This window comes from Eretmochelys imbricata, chromosome 3, assembly GCF_965152235.1.
Source record: "Eretmochelys imbricata isolate rEreImb1 chromosome 3, rEreImb1.hap1, whole genome shotgun sequence".
NCBI lineage: Eukaryota > Metazoa > Chordata > Testudines > Cheloniidae > Eretmochelys > Eretmochelys imbricata.
This window is the reverse complement of record NC_135574.1, coordinates 31632575-31647282: the sequence shown is the minus strand read 5'-3', so window position 1 is coordinate 31647282 and position 14708 is coordinate 31632575. Positions and strand designations below refer to the sequence as shown.

General features: G+C 42.6%; 1 protein-coding gene across 1 annotated transcript in view; it reads right to left on the bottom strand.

The window, feature by feature from the left end:
• Positions 1–901: 901 nt before the first annotated feature.
• The window catches only part of ADAM17 (ADAM metallopeptidase domain 17), a 63594-nt gene continuing 49787 nt past the window's right edge, over positions 902–14708 (bottom strand). Inside the window, exons 11-19 of the mRNA XM_077812543.1 lie at positions 14527–14679; positions 13400–13599; positions 12222–12325; positions 11430–11564; positions 9766–9896; positions 7884–7962; positions 6542–6630; positions 5425–5481; positions 902–3040 (exon numbers count right to left, since the gene is read on the bottom strand). Coding sequence (XP_077668669.1) covers positions 2690–3040; positions 5425–5481; positions 6542–6630; positions 7884–7962; positions 9766–9896; positions 11430–11564; positions 12222–12325; positions 13400–13599; positions 14527–14679 — 1299 coding nt within the window. The 3' untranslated portion in view covers positions 902–2689. The remainder of the gene's footprint in view (positions 3041–5424; positions 5482–6541; positions 6631–7883; positions 7963–9765; positions 9897–11429; positions 11565–12221; positions 12326–13399; positions 13600–14526; positions 14680–14708) is intronic.

Genomic DNA, 14708 nt, shown 5'->3' with positions numbered 1-14708 from the left:
CCCCCTCTTCTCACCCCACTGCCCCCTCCTACCTACCCCCTATTCCCCTGCAAGGCTACCTCACCTTACACATGCATCTTCTCCAGGGTCCAGGAACCTAATTAGTTGAGCCATGCTTGTGTGGCTCCACTAATTAGGTGGGAGGCCCTTCATTCTCTCATGCAGCTGACCAGGCGCGCACCTTAGAAGGAACTATCTGTGGACCACTTGAATGGCGCTCACGGAGCAGTGGTGGTCCACCGACCACAGTTTGAGAACCTCTGGCTTAGAGGGTTTAGATAAACAGGAACAAATGCCCACTCAAGAACCCTTACTCAAACTAGCTAGTTCCTTGCTGGAAATGAGCTGCTTTAATTTGCGTAGTCAAGGGTGAAAATATTCTATTTGCTTATGTGTCTCTAGAATTCAAGCAACAACCCCAAAATCACAGCAAAATTGAGAGATCCATTCCATTATCAACTCAGATCAGATACCTCAATTATTGTTCCCTTTGGGTCAAAAGGGGCTTGGCTAGAATGCAACTGATTGCTATCTGGAAGACACCTGAGGCCTAAACAAGCCTTGGGTTTGTCATCATTGCTATTAGTATTTAAAAAAAAACAAAAAAAACTTCTTCAGTTTCCACATGCACAGGGATTCAGTCCTGCTGCTATTTATAAGCACAAATGCATTAGTCGCAGAAGTTATGGAATTTTTCACGCACAAGTGAAGGTAGTAAGAAACATACTCAAAAATAAGAACGATCACTGGTTTTGCGCTGAAGGAATGGAACAAAGTGTATCAAGATTGGAGCATGACATTTTGCTGCTTACTAAAGATTTTGATCGAGGAGACTAGTGTCTTAGGTAAAAATCCTATCTGTGAGAACTGGCAAGTCTTAGTTTCAATGAAACAGTCATCATCCTATAAAAAGCTTTTATTATTCCGTTGTACTGAAAGTTAAATTTAACTCAAACAAATTTTATGGCTACACAAATCAAATCCAAAAACCAGTGTAACTAAAATAATGATTAGTTAGATTTGAATACCATAAGGCACAAGTTCAAGTATTAGTGTAACAAGTATCCTGGGAAACACACAATTCTTTTGTCACAGGTTTGGTTAACTGCCATCAAATATTAAAAATACAAGTTTTCCATAGTTAAGCTTTCCTGGCTGATGAACACATCTGCTTTCCAGTGGACATTTAAAACAGCTGCAAAACCATTCTAAACAAAGTTTATATAAATTAAAGTTACATTATGATATGATTATGGGGTAAGATAGATGAAGAGCGAAGATCTTTCTATAGGACCCAAGCAGTAAATAGTTGCCCTATGATTCTACTGTGACAGTCCATCTGTTAATACATACGAAAATAACTTTCATGTAACATTCATAGCAAACAGATTACACTATTCACATCTCTGCCTTTGGAAATAAGCTTATCAACTTAAAGGGGCACCACTCCATTAAGTTATAGGCTTTTTATATTACACTACTATAATACCCTCTTGGAAACCGTACAATTAAAAAGGCTTCCTTATTAATTTTGTCCTTTCATATTTGGCAAACCTTGATTTTTATCAGTATTTAGAAATGAGCTGAAATTAATCATTGTTATTCATCGGTATCTGTGCAACTCAGAGTAGTATTTTTCACACAAACTGCTACTCTAGCAAGAGCTCATAAATTATACGTTGGTCCTATGAGTGGCTTTTCTTTTTAAAATTTCTTGGCAACAGTGTTATGTATATAAAAAAGTTGAATCACAGAAACCACTTCAGACTGAAACAGCCATTGTAAAGGTCAAAACCTAAACTAATTAGGTCAAAATCTAAACTGAGTGTCCTTTCAACATAAGCAGCTGTTCTTTTCTTTCCACTCCCCCAGGCAGAGGTCTGTAATTATAAGGTGTTCTTTCAAGAAATGCTTCATTCAGAATGGGAAGACTTATACAAAAGCTATTTTTCAGCAATGTGGGTTATAAAATGTAGGGAAAAAAATAATTGTGCGGTTAAATTCAGATCTCAGCATCAGGGACCATTTTCAATGAACTATACGGTGTGGCTTCCATTGATTTTAAAGGAAGTTTTAGAACTGAAACGCAGAGTAACTCTCAACGCGTATCACTTCATTGTATTTATCAGACTGTTTAAAATACAATTTGTACCTATCTCACTGCTCTGATCTTTGTTTGCAAATAAAATAATTTTATACTGTTTAGGATACCTAAACTGCTACATGCTCTAGTCTATGCAGAAAACTCACTACAGTTTGTTTTTTTAAAAACACCCAAACCCATGATTTTGTCTATCTGTGTTGTTCCAACTACAAAAAGTTGAGTTATAAAAATGCTAATATACACAACCTAATATTCAGCAGGATGTACCACTTTACACCACAGGTTGAAGGAAATAGTAAAGGTTAAGAAACTAGAAAAACCAAATCCAAAAGCTTCAAAACAAGCTAGTTTTAGTCTGGATGTTTTTCTTTGTTTTAAAAAGATGCAATTGTCTAACAAGCTAAGGAAGGTCATACACATGACCAGCATCTGCAGTAGGTCACTTCCTTATTTCCCCAGTCTCCCATCCCATCACAAAATATATCTCTATCTATCTATCAGTATTTATATAAACAAAATGGTTTTAGATCAAATCGATGAACATTTATTTTGCACACAGTCATGAGGTTGGAAGGCAGCGAGATGCTAGCATTCGGTTTCTTTGCTGTCCACTCGATTTTGGCGCTGTAGTTTAAAAGATGATGCTTTCTCACTCCTAGTGACAGGATGATCTGTAAGATCCTCAAAAGATTTAGCAGCTGAACTGCTATTTGGGAAAGGGTCCTTCTCAAAACAATCTTCATCAACATGAGAGTCAGTACTTGGGTCCTCCTGAATAGTGTCCATCCTTTGGTGGTCCAGTTTTGGTGCTGCAGCTACTACGGGCACTGCTGTGGTGGGCTGCAGGGGCTGGTGTCGGCTTGTCGACTGCGCGGTTGGAAAGGGCTTGACAATTCGAACAGACGCTGAGTCCATACTGCTGAGCATCTCAACATTCTGCAAGACACAACAGCTCAGTCAGGTGTGGGGGGGGGGGGATTTTTTTCTAATTTGGAATTCAACTTTTGTTCGCTGTCCTTTCACAAGAAGAGTAGACCAAACACCACATTCCTTTTGGGGTTTGGCTACTTGGGGAGGAGAAAGTTACAGTAATTCATAAATAAAAGTTGTCACCTGATGGCTTTGGGGAGCCTTCCAGAAAGAAGAGAAGCTTTAAAGTTCAAGGCAAGACATTCTGATGTGACCTTACACTTGTCAAGTCTAAACCCAAACAGCTGGCCTTTTGTCTAGTTCAGCTGATCATTCTCGTATGTATGAATTATTACGTGCTGGCACTGACTTTTAGAAGACTGGCTAAGTTAAACATCCTTACAGCTAGGGTGTCGTGGTTTGTGCAGGTTCTAGTCTGCTGCCACGCCTGTTCAATGTGAGGCAATTCAGGGCGGTGGTGTGAGCTGGTGTCTCTCCAATATGCAGTTTATGCCTATTTCACTGGAGCCAATTGATGCAACTACAAAGACTGACAGAAGTGATGCCAAATGCCCTCAGTTGATAGAATATGCCCCACCTTTTGTTAGTCAAGTTTACAATCTAGGGGGTTATCTTTGTATCTTAACTGTTCTGGTGTGTCCAGGGGCAAGCCGTAGCTGTAGATTTATAGATTTTGAAGGCCAGAATGAACCATTATGATTATCTAGATTGACCGCCTGCATAACACAGGCCACAGGATCTCCCTGAATTAAATCCTGCTTCAAGTCCAATAGCTGTAGCAAGAACAGCAGCATATCTTTTAGAAAAAATATGCAATCCTAATTTAAAGATTTCCAGTTACGGAGACGCTATCACAACCCCTGGTAAACTGTTCCAATGGTTAATAAAGAGGGAGGGGGCACAGAGAGGTGAAGAGATTTGCCCAAGGTCACACTGCAGATCAGCAGTAGAGTCAGGAAGAGAACCCATGTATCCGAGTCCTTGTCCAGTACCCTACGCACCGGCCATGAGTGCTTTTGATTTACTTTGGTTTAGACAGAAGATCGCGCCCTTACAGTCTTGAGAGTGCAAGGTCACAATGTGTGTGCTACTGGGGCTGCAAGTTAAGACCACTCCAATGGCAGCTGCTGCAGAACGTATCACTTGTTAGGCAGTGTTTCTTGCAGGGGGCACATTACACCTCTGCTATGCCATTGTACCAGCTTCTAAAGTGTCTCCAGAAAGAGGTTAAGGTACAAAGATGAGACAATTTTGGCCACGTTGTCTGAGACCTGCCGCTTTCACTATATGATACTTCGGCAGTTGAGATGCTCAAGCTAATAGCACCTTGGTTTACGTATGAGTGGGGCTGGAGGCAGGGATTCCTCAGTACGGAGTCCTTGATTCTGCCATATGCTTCCCCCACTGGTTTACAAGATCTCACATTTATTCACCCTCAGGATCATTCTTCAAGGCCTCTTCTGCAGGTTAAATGAGTGGTGAGGAGGGTTTTTGTTGCATCTGGGAGGGTTCTAATGTTAACAGATCAGGTTGTCTGTTCATTTTATTAATGAAGATTGTACATACGCCCAAAGCACTGGACATGTACATTTAATTACAGTGAAATAAAAATGAAAGAGTCTTGGAATGGGCTACAACTATATAGTTACTTATATGGCCTGCTTCACCACAGTATGATCTAGCAGGAAGTGTCACTGCCTGAAAAGTGACAGATCCTTCAGCCCTGTGACAGAAATTCCAGTGACCAACTGGAAGCAGCCCAAGGATCACAGTGTGAGAATCTACAGTTTCAGCTGGAATATCCAGCTGCTAAAAGGATATTCTGTTACTAAAAGGCCACTTTGCAAGGAATAACTAATTCACTAGGTAGAGACTTTTCTGCTACTGCTGAAGTCATCAGATTAATACTTCTGCCTCTGGAAACTCAGTTTTATTTGCATCACTTGGCCTAGGGACAAGTGTTCAGTGGTTGAAACTTGCTGAGCACACACCCAGACAGGAACTTGAATGCAGACACTTGTCACAGGACACATAGCTTTGCAGAACAAAGCAGCTTCCTGCATAAGATGCTCTGGCCAGTGCTCGGGAGCAAGTGCACCTTCAGCGAGTTAAAGACGTCACCACTCACAGACGCAAAAAGCAAAAGCCACAATATTTCATTTAAGCAAAACTAACATTCCCTCTAGAAGAAAAAAACTCAACCACAAAACACCCAACTTCTGTTTCATCTGGCAGAGTTTCTGTGCAGAAGACACCATGGCTGGCTTTCATTTCTTTGAGGATTATTCCACAAATGTCTATCAAGATCATTCTTTCTAATAAACATTACATTTCAAAGCTCCTAACATACAGTTAAAACAATTACTGCTCCTTGAAAGCAGCAAACTTACACTGGGACAAAATAGAGATTTTGTGTTCTCTTCATACTGCTTATCCAATTTCTTGTCCTATAAAGGAAACAAACCGAACAGTCAGTCCTATATTGTTTGTGGACCAGATGAAGACACATTCTTTTCCCCTCACAGCCCATTAAACTCCCAGCCTTGAACTGCAGCCAGCTGATTCCCCTTCCCTAGATAGCCAATATTACCTCAGCAGGGAAGAGAAAAAGTAGTAGAGAGAGGCTCCTTTGCAATTAACACATGGAGTGACTCCTGTACAAGAAACCATCCTTATTAGAGAACCTCCCACCTGGAGAGACTGTGTCAAAGTATCCATGAATAGGGCTCTTAGGCACCACAAGAATACAAATATCATCATCATCCTCTTCCTCCTCCTCCTCCTCCCCAACACGACCAAGTTGAGTTCCCAGTACTGTTTAAGCAACTGATTTTTGTTGGTTCCTCGAGTGGTCAATTAAACCTGTAAATGTATCTGAAATACTAGAAAGGCTTGCAGCCGAACGCATACTTCTACAGTATTCACTGCTGCTTCCTCATAATAAGTGCAAATGCCCATTTCTGGGGGTTGTTTAATTCCCTGCTGACGGCCAAGTTATTTCTCCCAGAGTGGGCTGACTTTCAGCGGTTCTGCTCTCTAATGTAAGCTAAAGGATTCTTAGGAAACCATTGTTTTGGCGACTGAGGGCAGACTTTGCCACACCTGATGTGATCCGACAGACTCAGGGTTAAATTATTCTGTTTGCTACAACAGGCAGGATAGAGCCTGACTCCAAGCACAGTGCCAGCACTCAAGTGAGGATCATCATCATCTATTATGTAATTCTAAGCAGCACTAGCTAGCCAAAATAAACAACCCCAAATTAACGTTTATCCACTGATGCAATCTTCTAATGTTAATAGGAAGTGTTTTGGTAACATTAGGGTTCATTACAAAGGGCCCTACAGAAGTTCATGGGATGATAAGTCCCAAATAGTAACAGTTTTACCTTCATGGGCTCTTATCTGCTAAAAACTTACCCCCTGTATCTTTGCCATTACATGTACGAATAAGTTCCGTCTACAATATGATCAAACTGTTCAGTCACCTTAAAGTAGGTTTACTCACCACAAAATGGACAAGAATACTGAGAGGAATCCAAAATAGCAAGGAAAACACAAGTACGGAGCCCACTATATTGTCTGCAAGGAATTTCCCTGTAAACAAGTCCAAACCAATTAGTTATATGCCAAAGACAACATACAAACCCTGCTTATGTACATAAATATAGGTCCTGATTCTGCCATCTTTACTTGTGACTAACCCTACTAAAGGATTGGGCCCATATAAAATATCTGTTCAGAAACTTAAATCTCAAAGATGCTTAAAGTCACAAATCCTTTTCTCTGCCTCCTTTAACTCTTTAGTACTAGATGTTGCACAATATTTCACATTAGCAGGCTGGGATCCAGGTGCGCTTAGTTCTCCAAGGCAAATCTTTCATTACTGTGAGCCCCCTCTCATGCCAATTCACAACTCTGACCTCATGGGGCAAACAACAATTCACATGCCTACTCTAATTCTATGCTTACTCCCAAATATCAAGAGACACACAATACTTCTGTTTGAAGTTACCAAGTAGTTTTAATATTATCATCTGGAAAACTGCACAGTTCTTAGATCTCATAAGACTTTAGTCCAGAAGACTGAAAGCCATTTAATTACCCTGCAGATAATATGGCATTTACCTTGAATTTACACTGTTACCCTATCATTACAGAATCCTGTAATTGATATCTTTTGATATGGTTACAACACAGTGAGGAGAGCTGTTATACCAGGACATAACTCCATGCTTTGTGTTGTAAGGTGCAAGATTAGTAACAACATACATTCAACCACCTGAGGAGTGTGTGGATTCAGTATTACCCCCACCTTGCAGTGCATTACTTTATACTGTGATATTTATTAACTGAAAATTCCGCATGTCTGCCTTGAAATCCCTCTTTAAAGATCCATTTAACTGTGCTGCCTATAAGCAAGTCACCTATTGTTACTCCTTTTCCTCTGACTTCTGTCTACTGATTGGTCTTTAAATTAAAGGCTTCTTGGAGCAGAACCATCCTTCTTAAATGCTTGGAAAGTGCCTAGCAAATAATAACAATAGAGCAGGAAATGCAAGAATACTAACTGTAGCTTTAAAGATTTAGAAGGTGACATCAATATTTTCAGTTCTAACACGATGCACTAAGTTACATTAGAAAGACAACTTCTACCCAGTCCCACCTTCCGAGATATGAACAGTGATTTGTGGGAGGTCAAGCCATCCATGAGTCCCTACCTGGCCCGCACACAGTAAGAACAGTCAGCCGCCAATCTGATTCTTTGCACAGTGCCTTCAGGGTAGAAGTAACTGGGAATGTAGGTGCCTCAGCAAATTAAAAAAAAACAGTTGGATTACTTAACTTACCAAAAGTATTGATGCTAAGCTGATCGATGAAATCCCAAAATCGTTCAATCACATCCTGCACTTGCTTCTCACATTTGCCCTGCAAAAGCAAACATTTATTTCAAAGTATGACCTTATATTACTTAAGCCTTAACCATCCTGGTTGCAGGGCATGGAAAGGATGTAATATGAAACAACTACACAGTCAAAATGCTCAAATAAATTGGTTAGTCTCTAAGGTGCCACAAGTACTCCTTTTCGTTTGACAGTCAAAATGTATTTTGCATAGTTTATGGACATGTATTTACACCATTTTTCAATGACCGTGGTCCATTTCTGACTAGCTACAGTGACTGCTCTGAGGAAAGTCTCTGTTTTGATTTGCTTGTCTAAAAAGAGCTCTTAGAATCTAATTGTAACTTAAATCCATTAAAGCAGAGCAATGTTTGATTGAGGTTTGTTAGTGCCTGTACAAAGCTTAGGAGGCCTAGGAGGGTTAAATTTTCAAAAGTGACTTTGGCACTAGACAGCCTAATTCTCACTGAAAGTCAATGGGTCTAAGGAGCTTAGGCACCTAAGTCTCCTTGGAAAACGTTACTCCTTGAATTCTAGAACAATATGTAGTATTTATATACTCAGATCTTTGTATCATATGCATCTCCACCCATTTCCTCTCCGAAAACAGCTACTACATATGTATAGGGAGATTTCACTGTTCAGCAGCAAGTTAGGTCTTGGGCTATTCTGTTGTTGCAACTGACTTGGGAGAGGAAATGGGTGGTGACAAATTCATCATTTGCTCATCTGTTTATCAATCCCCTCCACTGAAGCATGAAGCCATTGCCATCCTTAGAGGGGAATGAAATACTCATGTTGTTGGTCTTTTGAGGAAAAGCTAGGGCATGTTTGTGAAACTATTTAGAAAACAAAAACAAAACAAAAAAAAGGGGGACCTGATGCTGAGCACCCAGCTTTCCTAATGCCCTCGGGAAATGAGGGCACTCAGCTTTGTTTTTTGTTTTTTTTTTTCAGATCAGGAGCTTAAGCAAAAAAATATTGTTTTAAAATTTTGAAAAAAAAACAAAAACAAATAAAAGTACTCCAGAAGTCCAATGACTAACTTTTTGAACGACTGCTTCACAAACTTTAAATGGGATTCCCTGGGGCCCCTTCAGGTGTTGTATATTACTCCTGACCGTTAGTTACTCCTATGTTGGTTTCTTCGCTTTCCATAGTTTTTCTGTGTTACCAACCCTGATCCCCTCTCCACACAGAGCTCACTCACAAAGTCACTTATTTTCTTTCTATTCAAACCACAGGCATGGTGAATCTTATCTCATCAGCTCCACTGATAAAGAAGCTCTGCTCTTGAAATACAAGGGTCATTAAAATGGGCTTCGAATTAAAAAATAAATAAATAAAAATCAAAACTCCAGTGTTACCCGTCTATATGGCAGGGTCCAAGAATGCAGAAACCCCTTGCACAGGGATTGCTTTCACGGATGTCACTGGGGTGTTTGTGCAACATCTGCAGAATCAATCCCACAACATGCAATGCTTAGGGAAAAACCAGGGCTGGCTTTTGGTAGTGTTACACTGTCAATGGCACCATTACATCAGAGCAGTGCACAAGAGAAAGTCAATCCAGTACGAGTAAGAAGGGCATTTATGGAGATGCATGGTGTCCTGTACAAGGGATTTCCCCCTCCGCTGCCCCTGAAAAAATGAGATTTCATTTCAGTGGCAAAAGGGCTGTTCAGCAGAACGGGTCTAGGGCTACTCTAATGTATGAACAAGCAAGAGGAAACTGGTTATATGAAGGGGAAAGGCTCCTGGTGTTTTAGCTAGAAAGCCTATTCCGTAAATAGAACACGTGGGGCATCTGGCTCCCAGGAACACTCACATTCATGTCACAGAATCCCACAGTGCAGGGCTTTCCTTTCCTTAAGTACAGGAACTGCTGGGTAGCATCAACATACGGACTGCACTTGCCATACTCGTCCCGGCAGCAAACCTTGCAGGAATTGTCCGTTTCTAAAATAAAAGCAGCAAACTATTTTCCCCCTGACTCTTGTGGTTATTTTCAATCCATAACAAGAATTTCTGAGCACGGAGGGGATTGATTCCTGGTCCCCTTGCTGACCATGCCTCTTCCCAACAAACAGTGTGTGCAATGGAGGATTGTGTAGTCTCTAGCCACACAAAGAAGCTTCTTGAGCTGCTCAGAATACACATTAGCCTGAAGCTTGGCAAGATGCTCCATGCAGCAGAGTGGGGGAAACACAGGAAGCTCTAGCCTTTTTCTGTTCAGCTCTGGAAGTTAAATTACTGCAGCCTTCAGCTGTCAAGGGCAGGTGAAGGGTTTCAAAGGCATCTGAGCCCTGGTTCACATCGATGTGCAAATGACATTTTAAAAGCTTCCTACTGGCCTTGTCAAACTTCTGAGCAGGCATCTGGAGATAGGAAGAGCAGCCACAGCCTGAACAATGAGGGAAGAGGTGCAGGGGTCTGAGCTACAGTGATTCTTTGATCTTTGCCCCTGGATTGTACAGAGCCTGGAAAGAGGGAGAGGAAAGTGGGCGTGGGTGTGTGGGGGGGAAATGTATTTCTAAGAGTCTATAACAGACACATGCATGAGGGAATTCCTCCTGTCACTAGCCCCTTTGTCTAGAACAGAGGCACATGTGGCAGTTGCTGATGGGCTGGGAAGAGCTGGCTGGTCACATGGTGCTACCTTTCCTTCTGGTTTCCAACTGCTACATCACATTAAAGGCCTTTGATGGATCATTGGGCATGTCTACACTGCAAAAAAAACCCACAGCATTGATTCTCAGAGCCCAGGTCAACTCACAAGATTCAGGTTGCAGGGTTTAAAACAGCAGTGTAGATGTCCAGTCTTGGGCTGGAGCCCAGAATCTGAGACCCCACCCCTCTCACGGGAGCTCAGACTCCAGCCCTAGCCTGAATGTCTATACTGTAATTTTATAGCCCCGCAACCGAGCCCATGTCAGCTGACCTGGGCCAGCCACTGCTGGGTCATGGGGCCCTTAGTTACTTTCCTCAAGTGCTCTTTCTGTGTAGGCAACTGGTGTAGCTGGCACAGGATATGGCTTCTGCTACAGCCCTCGGCTGGATCTGCACTGGCAATTCTGTTCTCAGTGCAGTTGGAGAAGCAGCCTCCCAGCTGCCTGTCAGACTTTCCTTCCCCAGCCTGCCTTGCTGAGGCCGAGAGGAAGCGTAGACATTTCTACCGCCCAGAGAGCCCCAGTGTATCAGCTTTATCTATAACCCTGTCTGTTTGCTGCTCTGATGGCTCCAGCACAGATGTCAGAGCAGCTTCCTCAGCCCCTCCCCAAACAGGAAACGAAATCAAGGGCTGAAAGACAAAAACTTCAGCCTGTGACTTTTTGAGGTGTGTGTTTGTTTGTTTGTCTGAAATCCTGATCTGGGGTCCAAGGACCCATCCACTGATAACCTGTAACCTAGAGGAGAGCTGTGCTAACTGTGATCAGCGGGGCCTTAACAAGAGATGTCGCTTGGGGAAGCTGGCAATCCCGTTTTGCTCACCGTTACAGGCACACGATTGCAGGCTCTTCTCCCTCATGCAGAATGGAACACATTCTCCATCTTTGCACTTGCCCAAATCCACGCAGACCGTGTCATCGGGCGCATTCCCAGGGGGCGGACAATCACTGCTGTTCCCTACAGGCACAGGCATTTAGAAAGGATGACTGCATTACTACACACAGGGTTGGTAAAGGCACACATCATTCTCCTTGTGCTGGAGAGGAGACTGAGCCACAGGTGCTCATTATATTGTGACTCCCAATAGCCGATTCTTGGAGCGAGACTCTGGTCACCCTCAGCGGGCTGCTGCCAAGCACCCTGAGGAGCAGCAGTACATCTGGCAGATGTCTAGAAGGAAGGGGACCATAGGGGGAAGGGGAATGAAAGAACTGTCTCACAGCATTCAGATACTGCGATAATTCTTAATTAGACAAAATGCACAAAATGGTGGGCAGCCCTGTTAGGATTAGCCAGCCTTCAGCCAGGAAAGGCGACTGTCTGGGCTGATTCCTCATCTTGAAGCAGAGTTGCTATCAGATGCTGGAAGAGGCAGAAAAGGGAAGTGAGCAGCTAGTGGGGAAGCAAAGGTTAAAGCAAAGTCACCCCGCCATAGCAAGATTCAGGAGCACACTTCATGCCTCACAATGACACTTTTTTCTTTTCTTTTCTAATTTTAATTGAACTTTAAAAGTGAACATACAAGTTGCATAAAAGGTAGCAAAAGCTAGTAAAATGGACCCTGACTCTGCAGCATTCAGTTGCACATGTAAGGGAAATGTAACAATGGCATACCAGTGCAATAGGACTCTCCTTTGCAAGTAGCATTTATGGCTTCCTGGCATTTCTTCTGAGCGCTTTCAAACTGGCAACCTTTACAACAGGGGCTGTTCCGATCACTGTGAGAAGAGTGGAGGGAGAGGATGAATATTAAGCTACTCAAGAAATAAATGACTGAAAACATTAAGAGCGTGGCACACCCATGGAAGCACATATACTTCTCCTATTAGAGCTCTGCCTATCAGATATACTTGTCCCCCATTTTCTGAAGTGTGCTGAAGAATGGGTTACATAAGCACATGTACTATATTACACATGGAGAGGGAGAGTGGGCCCCTCAACAAGGCACTGGACAGACTCAGGACATATGGGTTCTTTTCCTGCCTCTGCCACTGACTGGGTGACCCTGGTCAAGTCCCTTCACATCTCTCTGTGCCTGTTTCCCTTCCCACCCTTTGTCAGTCTTGTCTAGTTGGACTATGCTTTTCAGGACAAGGACCATTTCTTATGGTGTGTGTACAGCATGTAATACAAGGCACCCTAAGCACTACTGCAATGCAAATGTTTAAAAATCCACATTTGTAACTCCATGCTAGGAAAGGACTAAACATTCATGTCTCATCCAAAACCAAAAATGACTAAAGCACAATTCCTCCAGTATAAATGGGAGCAGATCTGGACTGTGTGTGCAGATTGGACAGTAAAGACAGACCTCAGTTACCACAGTCACTGTCCAGCTTGCACACTAGGTGTTGCTAGGGTCCTGGATAACATATGACCATGGATTTAGACTGCCTTGCAATGCACATGCAGAAGGGGCAGTGTTAAGGTTGCACAGGGAACCTTAATACTGGCACTTTCTGACTTTTGAGTGCTGCAATTGACTTCTTTTTTTTGGTATAGAATTTACCATTACACTGCATTGATGTGCAGTTCCTAGCAAAGCAATGGAACTAAGTAGTCTCAACACCACTGCATGAACTAACACCAAGACTACCAAGTAATGGCGTGCACCAAAGCTCTCTCCTGGAGTCCTTAACTTTCCCAAGGCTCATTTGCTCAGTAGAGAAAGTCTCAAAGTACTGAAGCCAGGGTCCAGAAGAGTGCATTTTGCTGCACTGCAAACAAGTTTTTGACCCAGCCCCATATTCCCTTCCCCTCCCAACCAAGGCTGTGGCTTTAACATCTCTTACCTGCACCTGGCATTTTGTTTCAGTTTACAGTCAGCAGAGCAGCAGGGATCAGCATGCCTGTGCAAAAGGCCAGGATCGCATTCCTCACCTTCATCCACTCTCGAGTTCCCACATACTTGGTTGTTGCGCTCTTTGAAACATTCCTGGGCCTTGCTCTGAATGGTCTTACAGATGGATTGTTTACTGCAGCTTGAGAACATCTAAAGAATCATGAGCGGAAAGTGCAGCACTGAGAAGGAATGCATCATTCACCAGAATACATCCAAGACTGACACCACCACCCACCTAACCCCCAATTCTGATGTTTTAAGAAACATTTATTCCATTTACAATGCCACTGTGATATCTTGGGAAAACGTAACACAGAAAATAGTAGCTTGTGTTGAAAAACTGCTTTGTTGCATTGTTATTAACACATATCTGAACACATATGCACAGCGCTGCATGACCAACTCTTGGGAGGGGTGCCAAACCCAAACCCAACCCTTCTGCCAGCATTGGGGGTTCAGGTGGAGCAATACATCACAAGAAATAGTCATGAAGTTGCAAAAATGGGGATAGACTTTTCTGATCCTGGTTGTAAGCTTCTGCAGAGCTGCTAGTAACCTTAGGCTAATCATTCACTTGATATCTCAGTTTCTCCATCTGTAAAATAGGGATAATACCAAGTCCTCAAGGATGTTATGACCTTTATAAGATGAATGGAGATGAGTATGTATTAACGTAGTGATTGGGCTAACCACTAGAGAGAGACATGACGGCAGTGAACAGCTTACTATTTAGAAGCCTGTGTTCTGGTGCTAAAGATCCAAGCTGGATTCCTTCTGACAACAGCGATATCAGTAAGTGTAGGCAGCCACAGTCTGTTACAAAATATCACCCTAGTACGGCTTGAATGCCTGTAGATCTCAGGGATTTGGGAGGAACTTATTTAACACTGGGACTAATAATAGTTAATGAGTATGTCTCCCTCTAGTGGCTGTTCCAGCAATTAACCACCTATTAAATACAGTGCACTTTAGCTAAGCAGACAGGGACTTGTGCTTTTGGGGTGGAAGGTTCTGGGTCAGTCTTTGTTGATTGTACTGGTATCTGTGGTGGGATAGGGGAAGTTAAAGTAAATTTACCTTATTGTTTTCATGATCGCCACTCACAGCAATTGGATACATAACATATTTCCCTCCTTGGTCTTCAGTGGGGGCACATTCCGGCAGACTGTCAGGATCATGCTCTGCTCCAAAGTTGTGTCCCAGTTCATGAGTAGTAACCAAGTCTGCTTCCTTGTTTGATACCAAAAAAACACATCTAA